General features: G+C 36.0%; 1 protein-coding gene across 1 annotated transcript in view; it reads right to left on the minus strand.

Annotated features, from left to right (window-relative positions):
- PCLO (piccolo presynaptic cytomatrix protein) overlaps positions 1-27,945 on the minus strand; it is a 310,361-nt gene that overhangs the window by 115,865 nt on the left and 166,551 nt on the right. The window contains exons 7-9 of the mRNA XM_053977551.1: positions 16,641-18,849; positions 11,437-11,573; positions 3,572-3,653 (exon numbers count right to left, since the gene is read on the minus strand). Coding sequence (XP_053833526.1) covers positions 3,572-3,653; positions 11,437-11,573; positions 16,641-18,849 — 2,428 coding nt within the window. The remainder of the gene's footprint in view (positions 1-3,571; positions 3,654-11,436; positions 11,574-16,640; positions 18,850-27,945) is intronic.

Raw genomic sequence — 27,945 nt, forward strand, 5'->3', positions numbered from 1 at the left:
ATTGCAAATTATTAATCAGTCTTTATAAATCAGAGTAAATTCTTGGAAATTCCTTCACACCTCTCAACATTGTCTGAGGAAGGGACACTGCACATCTCAAAAAGTAAATCTGAATTATCTAGATTATGGCATATAATAAACAAAGCAGTCAGTGAGCAAGTATATATTTCTTTTCCATTCAGCACTACTATTCTCTTGCCATCACAATTTTGGCTGGGTTCCTCAATCCTCAAACACCTAATTCATATGCCAAAATTTACATTATATGCTTCTGTGTGCAAAATCATGCCAGATTATATAAGTGGCATCAAAGGCATCTGTACCTTAGAGTCAGTTTTCATTAATCAAGAAAGCAAATAAACCAAATATATGTGCACATAATATGTAGTGGAAAAGCCTAAATTTTAAAATATTTGGGATTAGTCTTATTAATGATATTCAGAATGTGACAATTTTTGGATTCATAATCAGGCAGCAACTTCTACTGTGGTAAGATTATGATAAGACCTGTGGAATTCAAGTTATAATGGTAATACTAGGATGAACTCTTTCCCTACAATTACAGGTGCTGTGGTAGAGTTGGTTATCTGGGCTGACCCAGCACACTGAATCATTAATGCCTAGGTTGGCCCAAGAACTCCAGTGAGATGAGATAATGGGCTGAAGCACTGCCCAGTTTCTCAGCAAAGCAGCAGGTCAACAGTTACAAGAATTCTCCAGTGGGAATTTTGTACAGTTAGGACACTTCCCTACGTAACTCCTGCTGTGCACACTCCAGTTAAGATACACTAATTGTACACTGAAGGTGTGTTCATGAATCCCCTGAGGAGAATCTGTCAATCTCAGGCATCTCCCCAGGCAGCTCCTGCTTCAGAACTGACTAAACTGCACATAGATCATTTAAAAAATAAGTATAAACTGCTCTTGCATGTGCAGAAATGATCACATAAGAGAGGCTTTTGTGAATAGCCAAGACAGAGGAGGTTCTCTACGTACTGTGAAGAAATCAGAGACAATGGATGGTGCTCACACTTTTGTGATCACCCAGGACCACAGGCCAGCTGGCTTGTAAGAATCCAGCAATACAAAAGTTCAGCTGAAGATGCTACTCAAAGGGTGGTTTCAACAGTGGCTGTTCTCTTGGAAAGATCTGACTCCTCATGTGAGTTTTACTGAGGATTGTGGTTTTTAATATACACACTTCCTGTGTTTATGCAACAAGTGTAAATGCAGACAAAATGAGTCAAAACTGCATTTTGGTACTTTTGCTAAGAAAGAAGGGCAGGGAGAAAGGAAGAGCAAAAAGAAACAATGGGAACAAATAAAAACAAACAAAAAAAGTGAAAGAAACCAGCTGGGGACATGCAACCTAGATGAATATCCAAAACTCTTGCAGTCAAATAACTGTGATGGTATAAAAATATATATTTTTTAAATTTGCCAATATTTTAAGTAACTTTTGCTGCATAATATACTTCTATGTCTTCCTATGGTTAATAGTCATTGTCTGGTTAATAAAAACAGATGTTTACTATTAGTTTGCAGATAATGTTTAATAAAATTTAATTCTTTTTAAAACCATGTGCCTGTCTCTGGTAGAAATGATTTGAAAAGCTGAAGGCTAAGCATAACACACTGCACATTTGAAGAGAGTTTTCATGTAGTTAAATCATTCAGACACTTGAGAGAAGAGAAGGAAGGGAGGTACATAGTCAAGGAGTTATAGTATTTCAAAGATGTATAAGGACTAAAAACTACAACTAATTCTTCTGTTTCAGGGCCACCCTCTTCTACCTTTGGCTCTTTTCTGTACAATTTCCATTTAGGCCTTTAAGTATTTGTAGGGAAACCTATGTATGCATCACGCAGAAATATATCTGTGCAGGTCTCCAAGCATGTATCTGGACTAAAACACAAAAATATGACTGCAGCTTGTAGACAAAGCCAAGCTTACTTTCTCCAATTAAAATTTAAGCACAATATTATATAGCTATAGCAGTGAGCAATCCCAGTGTGGGCTATATAACCTTATCAGGACTCTTCAGTAAATTTTTGATCCTATGTGACCTCATTTGTGCAAGGCATTAGTCAATGAGACATCACTATCTACACCTTGGGTTGGCTCATCACTGCTCACAAGGCGTTTTCCCTGAGGCACAATGTGTTGCTATGAGTGCCAGCATGAGGGTTAGTCAAGAATTTGTAACAGGCATTTCCAACTGCATAAGGGTCAGTAATTTTACATAGGAAAGCAGGCTTCAACAACACTAAATCACGAGCTTTACAGTTGCGTGGTTGTAATTCCTCTTATTTCTGACTAAGACAGCAGCTTGGATCACAGCATTACTCATCAGCCCGCAGGGCAAAGATCCCTACAAGGATGCCAAGGAGTTCCTGTGGACTGGGAGGGCCTGGAGCAGCACAGGCTGACACACAGCAGAGCTGGCAGCTCCTTTCAGATTGCGCTGTGTGGGTGGAGGGGTCTTTCTGCAGCCTGAAATCATTGGTGGGTGTTATGCTGACTAACAAGAAAATACCTCATAATGCATACAGAACATTCATTTAACATTCTAAATATGAGGTGAGTACTGAGGATGGAAATTATCAAGACTTTACTGCCAGAAACCCTGTGAAAACAATATTTAGCAATTCAAGTAAGTTCATGCCACTTTCTACTTATGCTCGAGGGAACACCAGGGCTGGCAATCGGTAATTACTTCTGTGCAGAAACAGAGTTTGACACACACTATTAGAATCTTTTAAACAAGTTATAAAAGAAAGTCTGATGGTTTCATGACAAAATCACTTAAAGCATCTGCCTCTGAAAGAACAAAAGCAATATATTGAAATAACTTGGAGCTCTATATCAGTATTAGATGTGAGAAAGGGTGCAATTCCAGAAGCTCAGACAGACCTTACTTGTGCCAGGTCCTGTAACTGGCAGCCTTTTACAGTTTGACACATGAAAATATCACACTGCGTTCCAGCTCTCAGCCTGGGAGGTGAATGAACATCACCTCTGCCACTTTCATCTCCTTGGCAAGCAGACTGACTTACATGAACATTTGTGTCAGTGTTAGGGAAAAAGAGAATAAATCTGAAGTCCTGTAATAAATGTCTCCATGTGAAGAGATCACAGAAAAATGGGATCTGATTGATCTCCTAACCCTCTCAATGGGGGAACTGGGGGGGGCAGTGCTGAGGGGAGAGTTCCAGAACAGAAAGAATAAAATTCTCAGTTCTGTACATGTTGAACACCTACACAAGATTATTTTATAAGGACTCATGCAGAGAATATAGAGTTACATAAAAAGCAACAGCAAAACAGACTGTTCATATGGATAACACAACAAAATTTCCTCTGTTTTTAATGTCTGTAGCTTATATATCTTGAACAGATGTCGTGACCTTTTTCATGCACTGCTGCTTTCTGTTATAGACAATGAGCGAGATTTAAAATGACCACTGAATTTCCTGCTGCATAGACACAGGGACTATTTTTAATACTGGAAATCTGTTGTATAATTCATGCTGATCAAATTAATTATCATGTCTGGTAGAGGTTTTTTACCTGAAACTGTGTGATCCTTTGGGTCTCTCAGTAGTTTGAGCCTTGTATGAGGGAAAATGTACTGCAGGGGCTTTCCATTTATCTGAGGAACACAAATATGCATGTCATAAAAAGATAAACCAACAACAATTGCATAAATAATTTCAGACAGTTGAAACACAAACAAGCAAACTTATTTCATCCAGGGGAATATCACAACTTCTCAATTCAAAAACTCTCTCAAGTTTGGAGACATTTGTCAGACTGCAAATTCCTTCTGTGGGGTAATGAATATTTGCTTCCATAACTCCAGATTAATTTCAAATATGGCTTTAGTTCTGATTTTTCTGAGTGCCTAGAAGGTGCTCACTGTCTTCTGTAGCTTCTTTTAACCTAATCCTTTATTCAAGCAATGTTTAACATAAGAAAGAAACAAAACATTCCTGTGTTTTTCATAAAATTCTTTTCTCAGACACATGAACAAAATGTTAGTTTAATGTGTTACCATCCATGAGTTACTGCTTTAGCTTCAGCAAAACCACATGGTCCAATGTATCTCTTGTTTTCAAATTCCAAAAGCCATTTGAAAGACCCAAACTAAGACTTATAGGACGACATTCTGTATGAAATGGGCTTATCTGGGCTTATCCTAGACCAGATCAAAGCTGAAAGTAATGCACCCTACAACAGAGTCTAAAGAGCCAGCTTTCCTGTTGAAATGATCCCACCTGCCCCATGGTTTGGGCATAGGAGGGGCCAAGCTTGCAGGGACTCACCCACCTTCCAGGGGTGATTGCCCCGAGTCCACACCAAAATGCCTCTGCAGAATGTTGGTTGCAACACTCTCCTCACAGGCATCAAAGGCCCCCTCTGCCTGTAGTTTTGGTCTTTTGGTAACAAAGCTGAACCATCACTTCCCTGCCTCTGCATGTCAGTTCCAAGCCTGGGTGATGCACCCGGACCAAGAGGAGGGAGCATGACTGTGCCTGCTCCAGGATGGGACCTCAGGGAGCAGCCTCAAGGACAAGGGGACAACACTATCCAGCATGGCAATGAAGCAGATTGAGTGCATCAGCAGCCTGCTGACAAGAGTTTATTATTATTATTTATATTTAAGTAACATTTAAAGGGATTAAGCTCCTCCTGAGCCAAGCACTTCAAACCTAGTTCTGCCCTGGAGAGTTTATGAAGTAAATGGATAGCACACATAAATTATGGGAAGGGAAACTGAGAAGAGACTTGCTTAGCTCAATCCCACAGTGAGCTGAAGAGTTTATACATTTGTTGCCATAATTTAGTTACTTATCCAGTGAATGATGTTGCATCTAGAAGACTCAAATCCTCCCATAACACAGTGAGAGTAATATTGACTGTAATTAATGTCAGACATAAAGGAGATTGTGGATTTGGTAGTGTACAAGTGCTCCAGAATAAATCAGAACATGAGATCAGGCAGACATTTGAATTTATCATGGAATTTTGTCAGAACATAGAGTCTAATACTACCAGGAGGCATCCACACTCATTAATGGCTAGGGAGAGTGTTATGTTTTTAATGACACTGTCAGAAATGCCAGGTTTTATATAACAATAAAAATTATATTCAGCAAGTTTTATATAACAATAAAAGTGATGAATTTGTCACAGGTAGCTTATATAAAATTGTAAGAAAACTGAAAGAATGCATCTATTTTTATTTTGAATTAAATAAAAAATATGAAATATTGTTTACAAGAAGTTTATAAACACATTTGAATAGATCCTTAGCTGGGATCAATTTTAGTGGGAGTAATTCAGTTTAACTGGGGAACACTGCAGCTCTTAAACTTCAATTTATATTATTTTACTTGCTTTATCTTCTTTCATTTTTTAAATAAATAACAATCCAAGAATATTCAGTGACTGCTAACAAATGCATTAAAAATATAGACTGTCTCCTTCTTTAGCCTATAATTCCGCATTACTTCCAGAATTTTATGAGAAGAATAAATCTTTGTGATTCATATAGGTTTCAATAAAAGCATTGAATTTTATTAGCATCCACGGTAGTATATTATTCTTTTATGGTTGGTGGGTATCAGTTCTTAAATGGAACATGTCATTAGGCCTTTACTTTCAGACTAGTACATTGCTGAAAGCGACAGAACTAATAGGAAAAACAGAGGTTGCTGTAAATATATAATACCAACAGCAATTACATTGTTCTTGATGCTTTGTTTTAATCATTAGTGAGCATATTTATGTGAAATTTACTAGAATATTTCAAAACCTGTAATATACGCATTATTCTGAAATTTATCTGAAAATTTACTAGAATATTTCAAAACTTGTAGAACACAAATGATTTTGTGTTTCCAATTGTTTACATCTTCTTACTTCCACTAAGTTTGGTTTCCCTTCACTTGAATATATGCCAGGAATCCCTTCTAGCTGACTCTTCCCCAGTTTCCCCAGTGAAGACAAAGAGGGACCCCAGTAAAGCCACACAACCATGACAGTGGAAATCCGAACTGGTGCAGAGGGGCCATCCTTCCACTGCACAGCTGCAGGAGTGGAGAACATGTAAGTCCACAAGCCCAGATTTAGGTCACAGGGCAAAAGTTGACTTGATCCCACATATCTGCTACAAACCCCAGAGAATTCTGCCATCTGTTCCTGTCACGAAGAACCTTCCTCACCTCTTTGGGAGCATTCAGTACACTTGATTTGTAGTTCAGTACTGGCATAGCATTGTCTTCCTCAGGAAATGTAAGCTCTGGTCATGTGTTTCATGTTATTAGTCAGCTCAAAGGCCCTCCAAAAATGGAATGAATGGGAAATAATTGTGCTGGGGGTTTCTAAGACTGCTACAGAAGATGAGTTTAAAAATGCATTTCATTTCCTGTTGCCTTTAAGTGTTCTGTCTGATAAACAAACACTATGGAAACCTTATAAAATAAACTTATAAGTTAAAGAGGATAATCAAGAAGAAAACATTTCCCCAGGGCTGTATTTAAGTTTAAGAAATAAAATTAATTTTAATTTTTCAGGCCATAGCCACACCTATAACATATCAACTGCTTTGGAGTGGATCATGGAAGTCTTTCCTGGTTTTAAATGTTGCAGCACCTACCCTTCTGGTGTTAGATAGGGCCTGATAAGGTGACTCTCAGCAGTTACAGCTGGCTGTTGTCTTTTAGGAAATACCATTTTCAAGGGAAACTTTACCTGAGGTAGATATCCAGGAACAAGATGTTGGATGTTCAAGAGGGTGGGTTAGGCAGTATCCATCCTAATTTCTGAATACCACAGGTACTTGAATGAGCACATGAGACCTGTGAAAGCTGGTAGCAAGAATTTCTCCAGCTGTGGTAATTCTGCCCCTTTGAACCTCTAAATTCCCTCTGTGCAGAGCACAAATGTTAAGTTGTCTCGAAATCCTCAGGTGGAAAGTTCTTTCTGCTGATAGATCCCCAGTGATGGAGATAATTTGCAAAAGACACACTGAATAAAGACTTAACAAATACAATGTTCCTGCTCATTAATAAATTGCAAAGTGAGTTGCATTTTCTTCTGCAATTAGGTATATTCAACACTGACCTTTGCTCCAAAAGTTATTCTGGCGTGCAGAGAGAAAAACATTTCTGAGTGACTAAGAAATGAGGCACTGTCAGCTAAATTCCTTTGTGAATTACAGTGAGGGGGTGGCTAACAATCCACTCTTTAGATTAAATATTTTAACAATTACACTAAACTTGGAAATGTCCAACTTCTCATCATATTTCCAGGGAATCTCAACCACAAAATGAACCCCCCAACCAAGTCTCTAACAGAAAACAGTTTACTGCAATTTAAAATAAATTCTTCTCGTTAGTAGGAAAACAATCAAAACTAAGTAGGTGGACTTCAAAAATGTGGAACAAAAGTTTGCGGGTAGCCTTCTGTATCTTTGTCACAAATGGTATTTTCTCATTTTAGGCTCAATACTCATCTTATGACCCATTTTTTCATAATTTCTAAATATCCAAGTGTCCCTAACAAGGCTTGATTAAATTTCAAGAGAATTGTAATGACCCATGAATAAAATAGAAAAGCATATAATTTTTAGGGTGTTTAGATGTGGTGGTGCAAAGGCAACATTTAGAAATAGGGGATTGCATTCAAAAGGTTTCATGTCTAGGACCCTTGCCTTCTTTTTGTGGTTAGAAAACTGTTGCCTAAGTGAACTGATGGCAATATACTGGTATTATAATGAGTTTAGGATTTTATTATTCATTTAAGGCTTAAAAAGACCCACCTATGATGACTGGAGGTATTTAAAATCCCTCACTGAAAAACTACTTATAGCTTCTGAATTTACTCTCATTGTCCATGCCCTTGTCATGAACTTTTAATGCCCTGGCACTTCCTCCTCTTGTTCTTTTCCAAACTATTTCTAATAGCCAGTTTAGTTCAGGACATGCAAATAATTTTCACAGAAAATAATAAGAAAAAAACTCTTGATGTCAGGAGGCTTAAAGAGGTTGCTGGTGAACTGGCAGTGACTAAGAAACTGTTGAGGTCAACAGCAAGCAGTGAAAATTCTGCAATAGATTATGTATTGATAAGGTTTTACCCTCCTCAGGGATGCAGTCTAGAATCAATACATTGGGAAATGGCTATTAAGATATTCAACTGAACTGCAATTTAACATGATTTCAGAATACTAAATAACACCACAGAAGTTGCTATAGAAACAAATATATTTTAATATTTATCATACAATATGTGAGCTTAATCTCCTAGGTTATAAGAAATCCATGGAAACCTGGAGGTTCAGGGTTGTCACTCCACTGCATTCTTGCTTCAAAAGCTCAGGATTGTGCTTTATTTATTACCTTTGGTTGTACAGGCTCTGTGGGATGTAATCAAGCAGTTCTGATTTCATCTAGTAAGAAAATTGATATTTCACACATATGAATCAAAATTTTCTGGAATATACATATTGTAGTGGTCATTCAAATATTTTAAATTTTTAACAGAGAAGATCACAAAAATAGCAAATTTAGAGCCAATAAGGGTATTTGGAAACACTGATTACAAACAGATTAGTGCTATTGATGCAAATTATTCTTTCTGTGGCTGATTTGAGCTCAGTAAGGGATATTAAGGGAGTTGTAATTGCTTAATTCCTTTGCTAACCAGAAAACTTCCCTCCTAACTGATTTCAGGAAATCATCTGCAGCAAAGGAAGCTCTGGGTGAAGGTGGATATGTTCAGATGGTTCTGGATGGAGAATGACTTGCCATTTTTTTCTCTAGAGTACATTATACTTGGGCACTACAGGTGTCTGTGCAGGACTGAGGTGTGCATACAGGAGACAGTACAGCAGAATGAATTCAGAATTCAGTAACCCTTTTGTTATACACGGGGCTGAAAAAGCCCTTAGGGAGTGATTACTTTGCCTCACCACTCTCTTTGCCCTGATATGGTTTATTTGCCTTCATCGCTTGAAAATGTAATACTAATGCTAAAAAATAGAGATGTTAATACTGATTTACATTCTTCTATTGCTAAGTATTTCACAACTCAGCATGGAGCTAATAAAACTTTTTAAAAATATCTCTGGCCCTTTTTATCTTGTCACAAAGCAATTTAATTTCTGGATGTGTCTGAAAATATATATTTTTTAAGTTATCTTAAACAAATGTTCACAGAAGACTCTTAACGTACACAAGCTCTGAGTAACATTTTGATTAGGTAGATGATGTGGAGTTGGTGAGACCTAGGATTTCTCCCTTCTGCACAGTCATTGATACTATTTTGTACTGATGTGTGACTGACAGTAGCTAACCTGGATGGAAAAAGAAGAAACAGAAGGAACTGTTATAAAGCTTCTCCTCACACATCACTTCTTCTCTTCTGCTGAGGCTTTACATGGCATCATACAGAATTATTTAGAACATGTTCACTCTCCAATTTACATCCTGTATTTCACAAAATCTTAAAAATGCCTTTGGCAAGATTTTGATGCTGTATGTCTATTTCCATATAAGCATGGGGATATCACAACAGCTTGAGGAAAAAAAAAATACACATTTTCTTCCTGGAAATAACAAGGAAAACAAGAAGTCTTAGGCCCTTTAACCTTTCTGATGAAAAATTTTGAACAAAATTTTGCAACCAGTCCTAGTGTTGTGCTATTTATATGAGGTAAAAAAGCAAAGATCAGATCTCTGTGACTAAGACCTTGTCTGTTTCTCAGGACAAAAGCTCTGGAGCTCTAGAAGTTAAGTGTATCTTACTAACCACCTCCTGATCACAGAGCTCAGGGTTCGCAGTAATTCTTTTGGACAGACTTGATTTTCAAGGAAAATTTTCCATTTTACCTCAGAAAGCTGTAGTGGTAAAATACAATTATGTATGCTTAGAATAATAAATGCTTTTAATGGGGATTAAAGTGCTCACAGAGGCAGTTTTTTTAACTATTGCCAGTGATATTAAGAGAAGTTAAGACTCAAAAACATCCTTTATCTTTCAATGAAGTTGATTAATAGAATCATAGATCTAATTAAATAGATTGCTGTAAGAATTATATCATGTAAAGCCCTTTTTCTCAACAAGAAATGAGTAGCCTCAGTACAACCTAGGGTGTGTAAATCTCAATATATGTTAGGGATAGAAAAGGAGGGAAAAATAAATGACAGCTTGTATTGTAATACATTTTAACACTTTGTAAAATCTACACTGTTGCTTCATAAAACCTACATTTGATTGTCAAATGTCAGTGAAAATGCTCACCAACATAAAACTTTTAAAGGCTGCATGACAGTGAAATGTTCCTGTTTTGTGTCTGAGGAATTAGCATGAACAATATAGGCTATTAAATATCAAAAAGGGGCCATGCAATACCTCCTCTCAGAATCACAGGATTGTTAAGGTTGGAAAAGACATCTAAGATGATTAAGTCCAACTGTCAACCCAGTACCACCACCATGTTCACCACGAACCATGTCCTCAAGTGCCATATCCACGTGTTTCTTGAACACCTCCAGGGGTGATGACTCCACCATTTCCCTGGGCAGCCTATTTCAATTCTTGACCACCCTTTCCATGAAGATATTTTTCATAATATCTAATCTAAATCTCCCCTGGTGCAGTTTGAGACTATTTCCTCCTGTCTTGAGGAAAAACACTCACTGCATTCATTGGATATCATGTAAAAATGTAATCTAAATCAAAACATAGGAATGCATCAGGATATAACCTAAATCAATGACAAAAATGACAATTGAAACAAGCAACTGAAGACCTTAGAGATTTGAAATACATAAGCTTTGTTAATAAAAAGTGGAAATAGAACGGTACCCTAAGGTAAACTAGATTTTAAAGTTGGCAAGCTTGAAAAAGCAGACTACAGTATTTTTGTTCCTCTCTCTAATAAATGAAATATTCTAAGTATTAGATTGATAGAGTCTTGCTGATTTATTAAATAATTAATCACAGACTGTTGGGATTATACTTACCAACTGAAAGTGGAAAAAATGTCAACAGGATAAAGGAATTATTCTTCTTCAACTACTAAAAGAAGGGATTTGAATTTGGATGAGATAAAACTGGTAAGGGAAAATTAGACTAATTGTTTTATTTTTTTCTTTTTTTTCTCCTGTAGGAATACTTAAGGTATAGATATTTTCAGTTATATTTCAGAAGTCAAAAGACGTCCTGAAAAATTAATACTGAATTGTAGAGGAACGTTAATCTAATTTCATCATCAAATGTTGATCATGAATACAGGTTCAACAGCACTTCAGCTGAATGCAGCTGGATTTTGAGTAATCCTGTAGTTCCTATGGGAACTGTTGGACAGTACGATTAAATTATCAATCAGTTATAAAACTAGAGGCACATCTTATTTAACAGCTTACTTGATCTTGGTGTTGACTTAGTGGTCGAGAGTGTGACAACTTCTCTGGCAGCCTTCTGTCAAGGATGTGTCCATTCTCCAAACGAGGCTCTCTGGGCTTGTCAAACCAATCTGTTTCTTCCCGACGGAGATGATAGGCTTTGAAAACCAAGGACAGGTCAAATGCTCTGGTCCAGTGCTGGGCAAAGGGCAAGAATGTGCATTGTGCATAGCAAACATGCAGAGTGGTTACTAATTGGCCATGCAGCTAAAGCAAAGTTAGAGGTGAGACTTGAGACATTGAACTTGAGCATTATTTAGCTGTGAGACAGCAAAGGGAGAAGATTCTGTTTATGTCAGAACCATGGATATTAAATACAGAAGATATCTACCAAGTGCTATAGTCACTTCCTCCTTCTGGCAGCTAAGATATTCATTGCAGTTTTCACATATCTCTAAAATGTTTGTTGAGAAAAATTTAGTCATATTAGGTATTTTGCAGTAGACTAAGAAAAAAAACCCAGACTCAGAAAATCCAAAGCAAAACCCAAAATAATCAACCCTCAAAATGCAGACTCCACTAATACCCAAATTTCTGAACTGAATACTGATCAAAATATTTTGGAAATAATCTAGAACTACATATAAGAAAATTACAACCTCTTTATGAAATCAATATCAAACCAAATCAAAGAAGATAGGAAGCCAACCTATGTAACTGAAATTCTAAGCAGAAATATTACAAGTGCTCTCATTTTTAATTCCATCCCCCGATTTTGCAGTATGAACCTTTATCTATGGATTTTTCTTTCTACAAAAGTTCTACAAGGCTAATATTACTGTTTGCAACAGTAAATGTATTAGACATCTTTTCGGGGTCAAATAATGTCATTTCACTGAAATCAGATTTGTGAATGCATATATTTCTGCTTACTGACTATTGGGTCAATTGACCTAGGTGTCACTCCATTGGCATCAGAATCATGTCCTGTTTTCTTCTACGTTGCTAATCAGTGTAAACCAATGCATTATTCAGGTAATGCAATGTAGAATGTAAGGGAAGTTTGAATTTTATGCTTTATTAAGCAAAATAAATTTGGCAATCAAAGGAAGACAATATTTGTTTCAACAAAACCACAAGGAATTGTAAACCTTAAATAAGATCAGTTTTTGCTACAGAAACAAGAGTGAGTGCACATGACAGAGAAAAATTAAAAGGAAAATGGTAGTGTTAATAATCTTTCCTATTTAGTTGTGGAAGTAAACATTATCTATTTGGTTTAAGAAATTATTTCAAAAAATGTTAATGGGAAAAAAGGAAGTTGCGTTTTTTCATTACTGTTTTCTTAAAATTTTCCAAAAAGAGGAATAATATATATGCATGATTTTTTTTTTAAGAATACATTGTATGTGGTAAAACTAGCACTCTATATTATATTAAGCCTTCAAAAATTTTTTTTAATCTTGATTCAGATATTATGCAGTCCCTTCATGACTGTGCACAAACTTAATCTAACTTGAAATGGTTTATTTAATATTATTAAGATAAGCATATATGAATTATCAGAAACATTATTAGAGGTTGATGCTTATCTCACTACTGATTAGTTATTAACTGCTATCAATAAACCATTATGATTTAGCATGCAAAAATTTCATGCTTTACACATTTATGCCAGTTGATCAGTACCTGCACAGTCTCATTCGTAACTCATTGTGACAGAACTTCTTTCTGAAGCTTGCATGAAGAATCTAATACATAATCCTGACCCCAGATGCTAATGCTGGCTATCACAATCTGTGTCATCATCTGAGCAGAAGAAAGAATGATTTTTTTTTCCTCCTGCCTCAGTTGAAATAACATTTCCTGCTCCTGCCTCAGTTGAAATAACATTTCCTGGATTACTATTGAAAATGTAGAGTTCCATACTGCAGTTCTGACCTGCCTACTTTTTTTTTAATCAAACTGTGATGAATGTGTGTATTTTATTGAAATTTAAGAAGTTACCAATATATGTGTATTCAGACACACACACACACTCCACTCTCACATGTACATACACACCCCATTTGTTTTGGCTTGCACAGCTGGGATTTGTCACAGCTGGAAACCTGAAAACAGCCAAGATGAACCACTGACAGTCTTAGAGAAGTCACCCTTTTATTCTAAGGCTAACAGAATGCAGCCAGATTCCACCCAAACAGATTAACCAGGTGAGATTGAACTCCAGGCCGTTGGATCCAAGAAACTCAATCAGAGAAGTAACAGTGATCACTCTAAATTCCACAGATGAAAAATTACAAGGAATCAACTGTGTTAATATCTTGATGTCTTGATATCTCAATTTTAAACTTCTAAACTCTGCTGAAGAATTTCAAAATTAGCATATAAAAGAAAAAAATACTTGAGGTGAGAAAAGGTACATTTTATACCTTTTGAACAGCAAGGGCTATTTATATTCATAAAATTGAGTACTAGCTTCAACGTTCTTGAAAATTAGTATCTTCAGCATACTTAACAATGTGTGGAAAGTGGCAGCTGTGGGGTTGACAGAGATCTGTTTGCTAGATCAGAGTTTTCAAGGTACTGGGAACCCTGAGAAAATTCCAGGTGTTTCAAGATGTCAAAATGCTGTTTATCTTCAATGGGCAGCTCTGGACATTGTGCACTTTTGACACTAAGGCTACTTTTTTAACCTATTTGAAGTTTGGAATCCCAGTGTAAGCACTACTTATTACCTGATTTAAGATTTGTTACAGTATGTACTTAGTGAAAAACAGAAGGTTTGGACTCAAAGTCTTATTTGCATTCTCTTCTAGTATTTGTTATGGGATGTCATTTATAAAAAATGAACAGAAAGTCACGCATGTCTCTGAATTCGAACCAAAGAAAAACAATTCAAATTTGAGATTTTAACTTAAATTAATTTTTAAAAGTCTTTTAAGATGACAAATCAAGGTGTAGCATAAGAAGATTTTTCCTAAGACAGTGCTTAAGACTGATTTTTGTAAATGAAATCTCATCAAGACCTTGCAGCAGTTGCTTAAAATAAAGAGAAGCTGCAAAGCAAATTGTTCTAAAAGGTTGGATGAAACGTGCCAGAACAGCTGTCCACTCTCAGGGCATCAGTTCACTACAGAGAAAATGCAGTCCCTAAAAAAGAAGGCCATGACTTTCTGTAGAAATGTGATTGTTTATCTTACATCCAAATTATATGAATTATTTTCAATATGGGTTACTTGCTATTAGACTGCATATTTGAAAATAATGTCATGAAGTGTTTTGGTTTCCCAAGAAATAGGCCATTTGTGAAGACAAAATTTGATAGAAATTAGAAAAAGACTGCTGAAACGAGAAGTCTTGAGTGACATAGCGCTCTAATACAGATTATGTGAATTGAATTAGAATACCACAGGAAAGGGTCTAACTAATCAGAGACTGATTTAAAACTGAAGCGTGTTCAACTTGAAGTGTTACATGTATGTCTTGTACAAATATATATGAGAACTATAATGCACTGTAGGGCAGATATGTAATTCCTTATGACCTGTTCATATGTGGTAGAATAGCACCAAATTGGATCTTTATGGTCCAGGTTGGTTCTCCTTAGTTTTCAGGAGGAAAAGTCCTGTATCTTTCACAATGTGACTCTAGAATGACCTGTAAAAGTCACAAGCTGAGAGGAGACAAGATAGCATCTGCTTATTTAGAAAGAATGATATGAGTTTCAACTCGAGGTGTTCCTCTCAACTGCTTTCAGATTTAATTATAGGACTCTGCATGCTAAGAATTGAAGGACAATAAAAACAGTTAAACTTCTGATAAATATCATAAAAGCTGATGACCCTGAGTCTCTCCTGAAACACAGAGTTCATGAAGGGGTCATAAATATCTAAGAAATATGAAGAGAAACTTACAGAACAAAGCCCTTAGTATGAAGTATGAGAAAGGCAAATAGATAATTTTTTCTAATGCTTATGAAAGATTCAGCATGTGTAAAAAACCAATAATGCAATAATGAACGGAGGTTAGTAGAAATGTGAAAAATAAACCATACTACTTTGTATTCATGCAAATATGTCTTTTGAGACAATCATTGCCATTTACAGACAATAGAGCGCATGCAAAGTCTCTTTTATTGTGCAGTAAATACACATAAGAAAAAGTTAATGGAGTGCATACAATTTCGAACATATTCATTTCATTTGCCTTCAAACTGTCTTTATGATTTTTAAACAATTTAAAATATATTAAGTCTGAACTGACTCAAACAAAACTGATACATAATTTGCAATTATTAACTCAACAACAGCTTTAACATTCTGCTGTACTTATTCAGAAGCAGCATTTTTAATTGCACTATTTATAATACATCAGAAAGGTTCCTTTCATGAACTTAAGAGAGATAAACTCTTGTGCTTATTTGGCAGACGTGTATGGGGTGCATATAAAACCAGCTACGCTGCATAACCCATCAACAGAAATAAAATACTTTATGTAAGTTTATTGAAGTATGAGATTGTCTTGCAGTATTCAAATGACAAATTATCTTACATAATCACAATTCTGAATGCACAGAAGTCCACATGACAGGACGCTTTCAACAAACCATATGTAGAATGTTATTTTGCTATTAAGCTCTATATGGTTCTAACATATAATATGTACTTAATGAACAGACTATTTCTATATAAACACAGATCTAAATTGGTGCATCGGGAGATGGAATTATAATTTTTTGAGTTCTATCATGAAATTTCATGCACATAAAATTACTGGAGTTTTTTAGAGATTTGGGAGATTATTTCCAAATCCCAACAAAAACTATTGGAAATAAGTTCAATGATTCACAGTCACTGGAGAGAGCTGCACATAAAGACTGATGGCAGAGTCTGTATTGTACATGGAATGTTCTACACAGTATAATTGAAAAGTAGACATAAACTAGTGAAAAGGAAAATGCACAAGCAAACCATAAGGAAAGCAAATAAACAACATTTTAGTAGCATGCAATAGTAACTTAACACCATTCAGAAACTGTTAGAGTAAAATAAAAAATATCAAATACGACAAAACAAATCAACCCCCAAAAATGTAGATACACAAAAGATGCACCAAGGAACAGAAAAAGAACAAGTCTTTGAAGTGTAACAAAAATCAGACACATGCATAGAAATGAGGATTTGCGTTGTGATAGTAAGATACCAGTCTGAGGCCTAATTTACCTTCACTGTCTGACATGGCATGCTGGAAGTCATCCATGATGAAGGCTATATCTCGATCATAGCCTCGAGTCCGTGACTCCTCCCTCATATGCTGCTGGACCTCGGGTAATGAATGGCTCGATCCAAACTGGTCCCTGGTATCTGCAGATATTGGTGGCAAGGGTCCAGCTGCAGCTCTTGCCATTCCCATTGGCTGTCCAACAGGACTTAGTGGGCTCTCCTCCTCTGAGTTCTGTGCTACTATTGGGATCCTTCCCCTGCTTTGGCTAATAGGTAGACTGGTGGGTTTAGTTCTTCCAGAAGGTGCTGCATGGCTAAAGGAAACATCTAAAGGTTCAGCTTCTTGGGCTTTCAGTCTTAAAGAAGAACTGGAAGAATCTCTTTTCAATGACAAATCGAGCCCATACACTGAGGAGGGTCTAGATGAGGGCCTAGATCTACTACCACTGCTATAAGACTTGTCTGCTTCATCTTGTAGTGCAGATCTCATTGTTGGACCTAGTGCAGTCCCAAGGCCTGCTCCAATAGATGACGTCAGTGGTGGCCCCATGTACTTCTGTTGGTCACTAATGTTTTTTCTAAGGCCATAAGTGATATCATCCTGAAGAAGCCTTGCCCTAGTAGTAATTCCCCCAAGTGTTGAAGTGCTAGAAGTCATATAGCTTGAATAGTCAGGCTCAAGGTCTCTGCTTTCTTGGATAGGTGAAAACTTTGTTAGTTTGGGGTCTATCAAGGCTTTCTTGTGTTTTGACTGCTTCTGGTAAAGGAGGGCTGCTGGGAGCTGCTTAGCAGCCTGTTTCTCAAGAGTAAGCCTACCTATGCTGTATTTCTCAGATTTTGGAAAATGCCTGTAGCTGCCCTCTCCATGGTAATACTGTGACAGGCCAGCCAGATGATCGAGACTTTCTGCACCTCTACGGAACTCTTGCTTTATCTGGTGTTTCAGAAGTTTGAGCTCATAAGGGTCCTCCATTGGATCTTCATCAGCTTTAACATAGGAATGTAACCTAGAGGAAGTCTGCAGTGGTGCTAGGAAGTCTGACACTTCTTGTGCTCTCCTGGCCTCAGTTGTGCGAAGAAGTCGATCTGTTTTGGTCAGATCTTTCTCATGGAGGCTAAAACTGGAACCAAGAGCTCCTGTTCCTTTAGTAAGTTCTCCTATATCATCAATCAGCACATAATTTCGGGGTGTATGGTGGTGGTCTATATCTGCATAGAACGAATCTGCAGATATGCTTGATATAGGGCTGCTTGCTATGCTGTTTCTCTCATCTAGTCCTATCCTTAAGTCCAAGGTAGAGTATTTACTGCCCAGCTGGGAAACTGCATAACTATTGTCAGTTGAAACTGGTGCTATCATGAGAGGCTGATTGCGAATAACATCATAGTTTGTTGTTATCTTAGGCTCCATATATAATGTGGTCTGTCTTGGCTTTGGCTGTATCACCATCATCTGTGATGGGAGTTGATAAGATGGCTGTTGAGATGGTGGAGGTTGAGCCTGTGGGGTAAAGGACATAGTAGCTCCTGTTTGGAATGCTGTCTGGGTCTGATAGGGTGAAACCTGCTGGTGATACAAAGGCTGCTGTTGTTGGTAATGTGACTGCTGTGTGAACTGAGTTGGTGCTTGAGTTGGCAGGGCAGGAGATGAATACTGATATTGAGCATATGGGCTTGTAGCAGGGGCAAACTGTGTTTCTGGCTGGGTTTGTGGTGGCATAAACTGGTTAAATTCTGTCTGGGGTGCAGTACGTGGTCTTTCCAAGCCATGCTGAGTTTCTATTCTTGTTGACCTGGTATTATTAACTTCACTGTCTGACATATAATCACGTTCTTCTGCTACTCCTTGGAGATAGGCACGCTCTCTCTTTTCTCTTTCTTTTAGTAGGGCTTCTTTCCTCCTATTAATGCCCATTTCCAAGTATCTTAACTTGGCATCTATTTCTTTTTCCTCCTCATCTAGCTCTGCTTGCTTCTTCCTAAGCTTGGCTGATTCACGTTCAACCAGATCCAATTCCCTGTCTATATCCTGAAGAATTTTGGCTCTGGCCATAGTGGTGGTCCTACAAATCCTTCTCCGTGAAACTGATCCCACAGAAGTATATGGGGACTGAGTTCCTGCTGTTGCTTCCTCTGGAGGTGGATTGGGCAGAGTCCTCTTCACCTTCTTTTGAGTGCTGGATGGAGTCATGCTTGAAGAACCTTTTGACTGCAATAGAAGAAACAAGACTGAATCACTATTCTGAAGGAAAATTAATCACAAGTTATTTAAATTTTTCAGGGTATGGCTTTTTAACTAAACCACATATTTTCTTAACACAGAGTAAATTTTGTATCTGTGATTAAGCAGCAGAAAATAGAAAGGAAAATGGCTATCAGTCTGCTAAAGATGAGTGATCTAATGCAAAAATAATGGTGACACTCACTAGGACTTTGTTTAGCCTAAGATTAAAAAACCTACGTTATATTCTTAAACTTGAATCAATAGTAATTTTAAAGTTTTTTCTTTTTTTTTCTTTAATTTCTGCATGGTTATACATAAACATATTCAATGCATATGTGTGTGGGAGGGAAATATATATATATCTACACCTCCATTTTATATAACATTTAATTTAATAAAAATATGTATAATTATAAGTGTACATATATAAACATTAATAATTAAATTTATATATAATCTGTATGGTCAAATAGATGACTGAGCCAGACAATGAATGTATACCCATAGGCTATAACTTGTACTGAAATCTCGACAACAAAGCAGAACTTTCTATTGAAAAGACACGTAGTTCTTACATGATCTTGCAATTTTTTGCCTCATATCTGATACTATATATATTTTATATATATATATATAAATATATATATATTAAAAATATATAAAATATATATATATATAAAAAAAATATATATATATATTTTTTTTTTTTTCCCTCAGGGGATTTTCTTGTCCCTTACAAAACTGGTAAAAGCTTTTTTCAGTTCACTGGAGACTTTCATAAATGAAATTTGTTCCAGTTAGGAAGCTACAGTTTAAAACTTAAAAAAAAAAAAATAATAAATTAAGCAGTATAAAATTATAGCAATTTAATTCCATCCAGATGTCCAGACTTCCCCACAGTTAACGGTAGAAGAGTGATACATCCTGATGTAGAACTATCTACCTTAGGCTGATAATTAATTTTTTTTGAGGTGCCAATCTCTCTTCATCAGCTAGGGAAGTAGACAATGCAACTGGTTAGATGCAATTAAATTTGCATCCTAAATCACAAATGTTTTTTCATATATTTTTGTTTTAGTTTTAACATTTAGGTTCCCAAGCAATGTATACAGATTAAGAAGCAGGACCTGAATGACTTTGAAATCCTATCTCCTATCTCCCTAAAAGCTTCTTACAAATCTTGCCTTAGCAAAGGAAAAGAGGTTGATCTACACCTAAAGAACACTGAAACAAAAGAAAAATCAGCTCAGCCATTACAGAATGCAGGTATGTTATTACCAACATATGGAAACATTTTAGCTCATTTAATAAGAGAAGAATAAAACCAATATTGATCAAAATAACTCTCCTGCCTCTGCAGATCAGGACAGCATTTCTGCAAGGATTAATATTTTTAGTTTAAAATGTAATTTCTTTTGAAATAAATGCTACTTCATTCAGATAAGTTATAAATAATATTAATTTTAAGTAGGAGTTTATAATTCAGTATTTTCTCAGTTTATTTTAATATGGCATCAACAAACTGTACAAGTTTTTAAGAAGTATTGACAATTCCCTTTTGCTGGTCCTCTGTTACCTAGCTTTAAAAAATTATAATCAACACATCCTTTGCCACGGATCTTTAAGGAAACATTCACCACCTTTTCAAGCGCCATTTAAGCTCTTTTATTCTCTTCATCTAAATTCCATCAACTTTTGCACATTTCAGATTTCAATAAAAGCAATTTAATCTTTTCAGCTTCCTGTGTCCATTACACAAATCCATGTTGTGCCAACAAATCAAAGGAGCTAATTTTATCTTGCTCAGTGTGCACTTACATGCAAAGACAATTTAATCATCTACAGTAGGTCTAGTTGGCTAATGTTTTATATTGCAAAATCAGTGTAATGCCACTGTTAGTTCCCCCTCCTGAACTGAAGTAGGGATCACAGATGGTGAAGCAGTCACAGATGGTCACTGGTATTGGGAAGCACTATTAATAAAATAGTCATTAAAAGGTCTACAATACTTTATGGAATTAATAATTTTAGATAATAGTTAAGTTGCTAATGCATAAATCTCAGTGTCTATGTGTTTTATGTGTCTCAGTGTACTATGAGTTTTAACAAAAAAAATTGTTTTTAGATCTCTCTGTATATGAAGAAACTTAGACTAACAGATATTATAGGAAGATGTTACACTTGCTTTTGAAAACATATTGATAACCTCTAGTTTTTAGCTACTATTCTCACAAAATGAAGCCTTAATTACTTTTACTTGAGATTTATACTGGGACAAGAAAAAGAAAATTATTACTGCGATAAAATGTGTGCATTTTTCTTGTTCCTGGATATTTCCATCATCACTTCTGTTAGCATGCTGCCTGGGAACTGTCTTAGTATATTGAAGGGAAGTTTAACTGCGATATTTTGACAGGCAACTTTAATGTGGCTGTTTTTAGTTTTTGCATTTCTACTGACTTTGTTAAATAGCATTGGGAAGAAAAAGGCAAGCTAGGGCTGTTCTAGCCAAATTCTAATCTCTTTATCAAAAAGAATTGTGAGTGGAAAGGAGTAATTGTGTTGTCTAGTCCTATCTCTGTATTTTGGTCATTGTTTCACATTTATAATGTATGCTCACTTTACATTTAAAGTACCCAAAGGAAAGATGGGGCAGAAATCTTCATGAGACCACTCTGGAGCCACATAAACCTATCAAATACAAGCAGGCATTCTTAGACCTTACAATCACTGGTTAAAGGTTAAGTCAGACAGGTGATCTTAGAAGCTCTCTGACTGAATAAACAATGAAGTTTTCTACTATATTTTACCATGTTTTCCATCTTAATTCTAGTCAGATCACTTCTAGCTAACTATTAGCATCCTCACTAATTTTTTTTAAAAAAATTTTGTTTAGCAAACCATCAGTCTAAATTTTGAGCGTGACTTCCAAAAACTAAAAGTAAATTATTCTGGTTTTTTGTTTTACGATCATGCTCATATAAATGTTATTACTTTATTGCTGACTCTTGTACAATTTTACACTAGTCTGGAATATCCCTTCAGGGTGGACTTAATGGTAATCAGATATGCTTCTAAGGCAAAACTGACCTTGTTAAAATAAGGCCTAAGCTCATGTTTGATATAAAGCTACAGAGAAGTTCTCTGCAATACGACAAACTAAAGAACTGAGGAACAATCTTTCTCTTCCAACACCACTCCTCAAGCCTAAAAAAGTTTTGAAATAAACATAGGAGGAAATCTTCTCAGTCTTGCAGTTCAGTGACAAGATAACATCACAGTAAGGAAGCCAAAAGACTGAGCTGAAGCTTGCATGCAAACAGATTTAGCAAAATCTTGCTTTTCTGCCTTGCCAATACACATTAGTCTTGACGTGAGTTGGAATTTATAGAGGTCATCTGGACAAAGGCTTGTGAACTGTGTTAAATTGTGTTAAAACTTTGGAATAACTCTTTTGCAATGACCATCCTGTTCCTTGTGAATCTTTCTAAAAATACCTTTTTCTACCTATTTTTGTCTCTTTTAATTTGATGTCATTGTTGACAAAGCCAGCAAGACTCTGACCCACTACAAGAATCAGTCAATTACTAGGAAATACTAATATGTTCTGCTGCTTTTTATCTGTTTTAAAGAGATAGCTTACTCTGGGGGACTGAATGGCTCAGGATACCTGCGATGAATTTCTACCTCTAAACACTGTGTTTGATCCTAGCTATGCAATCTTTCTTGTCCTCTTCACAACTGAGTTTTTGAACATGATATGCTGCTCTCCATTCAGATAGCCATGTTCAGATATTAGTTTCATTTGCTCAGAAGCTCAGCTTTGACACTTGAGTATACAATTCTTGCATAATTCTTGCATGTTTTGAATTTTACTAGTAAAAATGTAATCCTTATTATTCATTCCTCTTTTAAAATTTTCTGTGATCACCACACAATCTTCATCTTTTTTTGGCCCTCTTTAGAGCTGACAAAACATACCTGCACATATATATATATATATATATATATATTTATATATATATATATATATATATATATATATATATATATACACAATATGTCTACATATATATGCATTTGCAGAAGCCAATTACAGTTGTGATGACAGCATCTTATTAGTTTGTCATCACAAGGCTATAATATAGACACAGTGATGTTAGATTACTACAGCCTGTGGTGCTGTGAAAAGCAAGGGTAAAGTGGATTATAAATAAGGCTTTTCCACTGCCACAATCCCCAGAAGACTCAACAGCATGGTGAAAATCCTGCTCTATACTGCAGAGGAACAAAAACTCACTTTCTGTAGGGCTAGGTTCCTTGAAACATTTGACGCTAATTTGCAACAGACTTGAAATGTCAGCAGAAAGTTGGCTGTATTCTGGTTTTTCCTTCTACTAGAAAAACTATGCAAACAATATTTTTTGTCTTAAAACAAGGACCATGCAGGCAATAAACTGTCACAGAAAACTTATGACTAGCATCAAGTTGAGAGATGGATGCTGATGTGTTAATGAAATTACTGGAAATAAACTGTTTCCACTAGATAAGATGTCAGGTAGTGGAGGGATAGAAATTACTCTTCCATTCAGAAAAAAAATCACCTAGGGTTGGGACCAATGCAGATTGTTAAGGTGAAGCCTGTGCTGGAGCTCACTTTCCAGCTCTCACATCTTGGATTTCTCATGTAACAAAAACCTTCCCGAATGCAACCCCTCCAAAGCGCCAAAATGCACAGTTAAAATTGCAAATGTAAGACAGCTGTTCTACTTATAAAGAGTTGGAATGTGTTACTCAGTATTACAGCATGTGATCTTCATTGTTAAAAATGCATCAGAAAAGTCAGACATTTTGACAATTCATTATTTTAAACATGTAATTTACTGCAAAGAATCCATGAAAATCTGTTATCGTTCATTAAAGATTTCTCAGTAATTTAACAGTATCTTTAAAATTGCTTGCAAATGAGACCCAACTCCTAAAGATATTAAAACTAGTATTAGATTACTTTATTTAAGTATGGAATCCTTAACTACATCTTCTTATAGGTGCAGAGGTCCTGAACAATGTTTTGTAACTTGTGCTGTGCAAATTTTCTCATGTAGGTTTTTATGGACACTTCTGGACTTAATATCTATTATGTGGTAACTGCTGATGAGAAGGCACCACCTTTGTTAACCCCTGGTTAACAAATGTTAGAGCAAGAATACTGAGAAGCTTCTCCCCACTGGCTAAGGCTGACATAGGGACACTTCTATAGCAGGAAGAACCACAGAAGGTGGGAACCCTCAAATGAAGCCATCAGGTTAAGGGAAGCAGATGAGTTGTGTATGGTAAGGAAAATATATAGAAACATGTATTTAATAAAAGCTGGTGTCATCAGCAGTGCTGAGACTGGAGTAATACATGCTCTGAACAAATTCTAACCCATAGTAAAAGCTTATCATACAACCAGTATTGCCTTGGCTTGTGTGCCATTGCTGGCAAGGGTAGTGCAAGACTAATTTGATGAGCTGAATTTGGCCTTGTATCGGGGAGTGAAATACCCTGCTTCATGAGTAATATACTAGAGCTTTCCTTCATTGTAAGTCTTGCCCTTTTTTTTCTGCAAGTATGTTGCTCTGGGGAATGAGCAGTCAGGCAGAAAACTAGTTTCTACATCACTACACAGCAGCACTGAGATGCCAGTCAGTCTGATTTTCTCTCACTTTTTTTTTTTCCACTTCTTTGGAGGCCTCTAAAGATAAATTTCTTTTCTGTTAACATCAATATACAATTTTTAGAAATAGTCTATTCCAAAACAATAAGAATTTTTTAGTTTTTTTGCTTTCCTTCATGTCAGTCAGAGTTATTCATTCCTCAGATAAACACTTTTGTACTTTCCATCCCTTTACTCCTTCATTTTCTCTGTGAAATTGTTTGAAATTGCCATTTTCACTTCAAATGCAAGGGAGACAACACAGTGCACTTCCTAACAGCTGACGTGACGTGAGATACCAACTTCTATCCTCAGTTAAACACATAAAAGCCCATATGCTTCTTTTGATCATGAGGGGAGAAGGAAGAAATTCAAAGGAAATTTGATATGCAAACTACAGACAGATGTGGCCCTTAAACTGTGATTTTCAAAGGGATCTAAATCTACATTTCATCTACTTTATGAGAGCAGACGTAATAGTTGTTCCCAGTTGTTTGCACAGAAAACAGATTTACACAGACTGATTTGGGATTCATTTGGAACAGGATTGACAAATTTGCCTATAAAGAGTAATGGGGCAATTCCCTTCTCAATTTCTAAAAATTAGAAAGAGCAATTTAAATCAGCAGTAATACATAACTGAAAAATAAGTTCACAAGAAAAAATGAAATCCATTGTTTTGAAACTTTGATTTAAATAGTGTAATTGGAACAACATTCCATGTATGTGCATTCAAAGGATTTTAGACAACATACACATTATTCACAAGCTTACATTTTAATTCCCTTATCTTACCTCTACAGATCATATCTACGCTGTTTGCTTTTCCTGCTCACTGAAAACAGTCCTTTTCCCCAGTTGCCTAAGTACAATTCACCACTTTTTGTAATTTTTTTTCTTTCATAGCTTAACCGTTATGTAAAAGGGAAACATTTCCAGTTAACTCACAGTAACATTACCTTCAAAACTCATTATTTTCTTTTTTATTCCTAATTTTCCCCATCTGCAATCCTTTTCTATTTATCTTTGCAACCATATTACTTGTCTTTGCAAGATGTACTGGGATAGCACTTTATGTGAGAGATTCACTGTTTAGTTATATTAAATGTATACAGAATTACAGGTATTTCAGTTACTTTGCAATGGAGAAAAACATCTGGCAGATTGATTCAGACAATGGGCATCTGTCAAGCCAGTAGAAAGAGTCAAATTGTCAGAGTTGAGTACTGCTTCTGCATTGGAATCTCTTTACCAAATGGGCTCAATGTTTTCCCCATTATTCAATCTCTGAGAAAGAAGAGAAGGAAAAATAAGGAAAAGGAAGGGAAAGGGGGAACGGAGAGGAGAAGGCGGAAAGCCTGTCCTCCAACCAGAGGAACATGGTCAGAATTCATTTTCTGAATGACAAATACAATTTTCATACTTTGCTATGAAAGCCTTGAAAACATTGCAGGAAATATACAGCTGCTATATAGGCAATATCTACTGATGCTTCCTAAATGCTTGTCTTTATATGCTTTGTACTAAGATATGTTAAATATTCTCAAGTATTTTATTTATATATCCATAAACTAAAAATTATTGAGGGACTTTACAGAAAGAAAATACTATTCTACCCTTGTTTCACTACTGTGTTTTCAGTATCAACTCCAGCTCATACTCTGAGAGCTAAAGTACTACAGCCCTACTCCAGGGCCAAAGACTGATAAAGAATTTAAAACAAGTCCCTTTTTCTGTGAATTAAAATCTTTTCTCATTTGCTAATTACTTTTAAGAAGATGTGCAATTTTTGTTTAAAATAAAAAAGGAACAAAATGAATGGATTTTTGGATTTTTCTATACATCATCTTCCACATGACTCAGGAAAGTTTCTGAAGAGGGGAATTGTTAAGCATATTTTTCTTTGACAGCCCAAAAGATTATGATATAAATGACAAAACAGAGGACAAAGAGTCCATGTAGGAGTCTATGTATTGAATAACAATAACTTGAACAAGAGGAAGATTCACTATATGGAGAAGTAAAAATGGCAGAACTAGAATTCCTCTGAGGTAGATACTTAACAAGATTAAGTCAAAGCCTGTAGATTCATGGTGACTATGTACAACATTGTATATTACACTACAAAATAATTAGTGTTTCTTAATCATTCATCACTTCTTTTTCTCCCCTCTGGTGTTTCACTGACAGTTTAAAAAGAATTGTACATAATACAGAACCAAAAATACTCTGAACTTCTCTGCCAAAAGATTATCAAAAGTTATCAAAAGTTCTATGATGTGGATGGACAATCTGATGCCTGTGATAGATTAAGATATAGATATTGTTTGCACATGATGAGCCCTGTCTCCAACACAACCCATTTCTGGATTTAACTAACTTATAAGAACTGTACCTTAGTAATGTGTTTCAATACAGAGGCAATGCGATTCTGCCACTGGTAATTGAAACAAGCTATATTAAAGGATATTGTACCAAAATATTAACTGTTAGTTCTGGGATTTGTTGATTGCAAAGCTACTTGTGCCAATAGAGAAAGGCATCAGTCAACTTTATCTTCAAATAACAAAATCCTTGGAATAAATCTTTCTGCATGTAATGAAATAGCCTTAGCATGGGCTCATTCACTAATAAAAATCAATAATACACCATTTCCCATCATGTAACACACAAATCATTATGTGTCATACGCCTCAGTCAGGGTAATACATTTTATTTGAAACTCAGATCTCATCTATGGAAAATTTCACAGGATTATAAAGAATATTTTCACAGTAAATGACAATATACTTTAATTTTTTTCCTTTGCAATCTAACTGAGAATCCTGGCCAGAAAATACTTGTGAGAAAAATTCAGAACAGTTTATACTTATCAGTATGATATCCATATGCTGAATTAGCACCATCTGTTTTCAACAGATATCAGACTACTTTGCAAACTTTTGGCAACAATTAAAAAAAAAAAAAAAACTAAAAAATACTGAAACAATCAAAATGAACTCTCCCTTTATCTTTGAAAGAAAGGAAATATCAGTCTTGCTGCATAGCGAAGGAAAAAAAAAAACAAACAAAACCAAACAAAAACGGTGTGAGAAAATCTTGGCTTTTTCTGCCTCTTCTTCACTACAGACTTCCTCCACAGGATGGGAGCTGACAAGACACCACATGCTGTGCCACAGCCCTTGTTTCTTCACAAGAGTGAGGATTCATCTGCCCAAGCACAGGCATCATGTGCAGAGTTAATCTGAGCTAGTCCTCCAGACTACTCAACTGCAAGAAAGTGCCATTTTTCTTCAGCTCACTCTATAATCACACCTGTTTCTCCTGACAACCGTGGAAACAGCCACATGTAACACACAACCCACCACTAAATATCTCAGGAC

Source organism: Vidua macroura, chromosome 5 (genome assembly GCF_024509145.1).
Source record: "Vidua macroura isolate BioBank_ID:100142 chromosome 5, ASM2450914v1, whole genome shotgun sequence".
Lineage (NCBI taxonomy): Eukaryota > Metazoa > Chordata > Aves > Passeriformes > Viduidae > Vidua > Vidua macroura.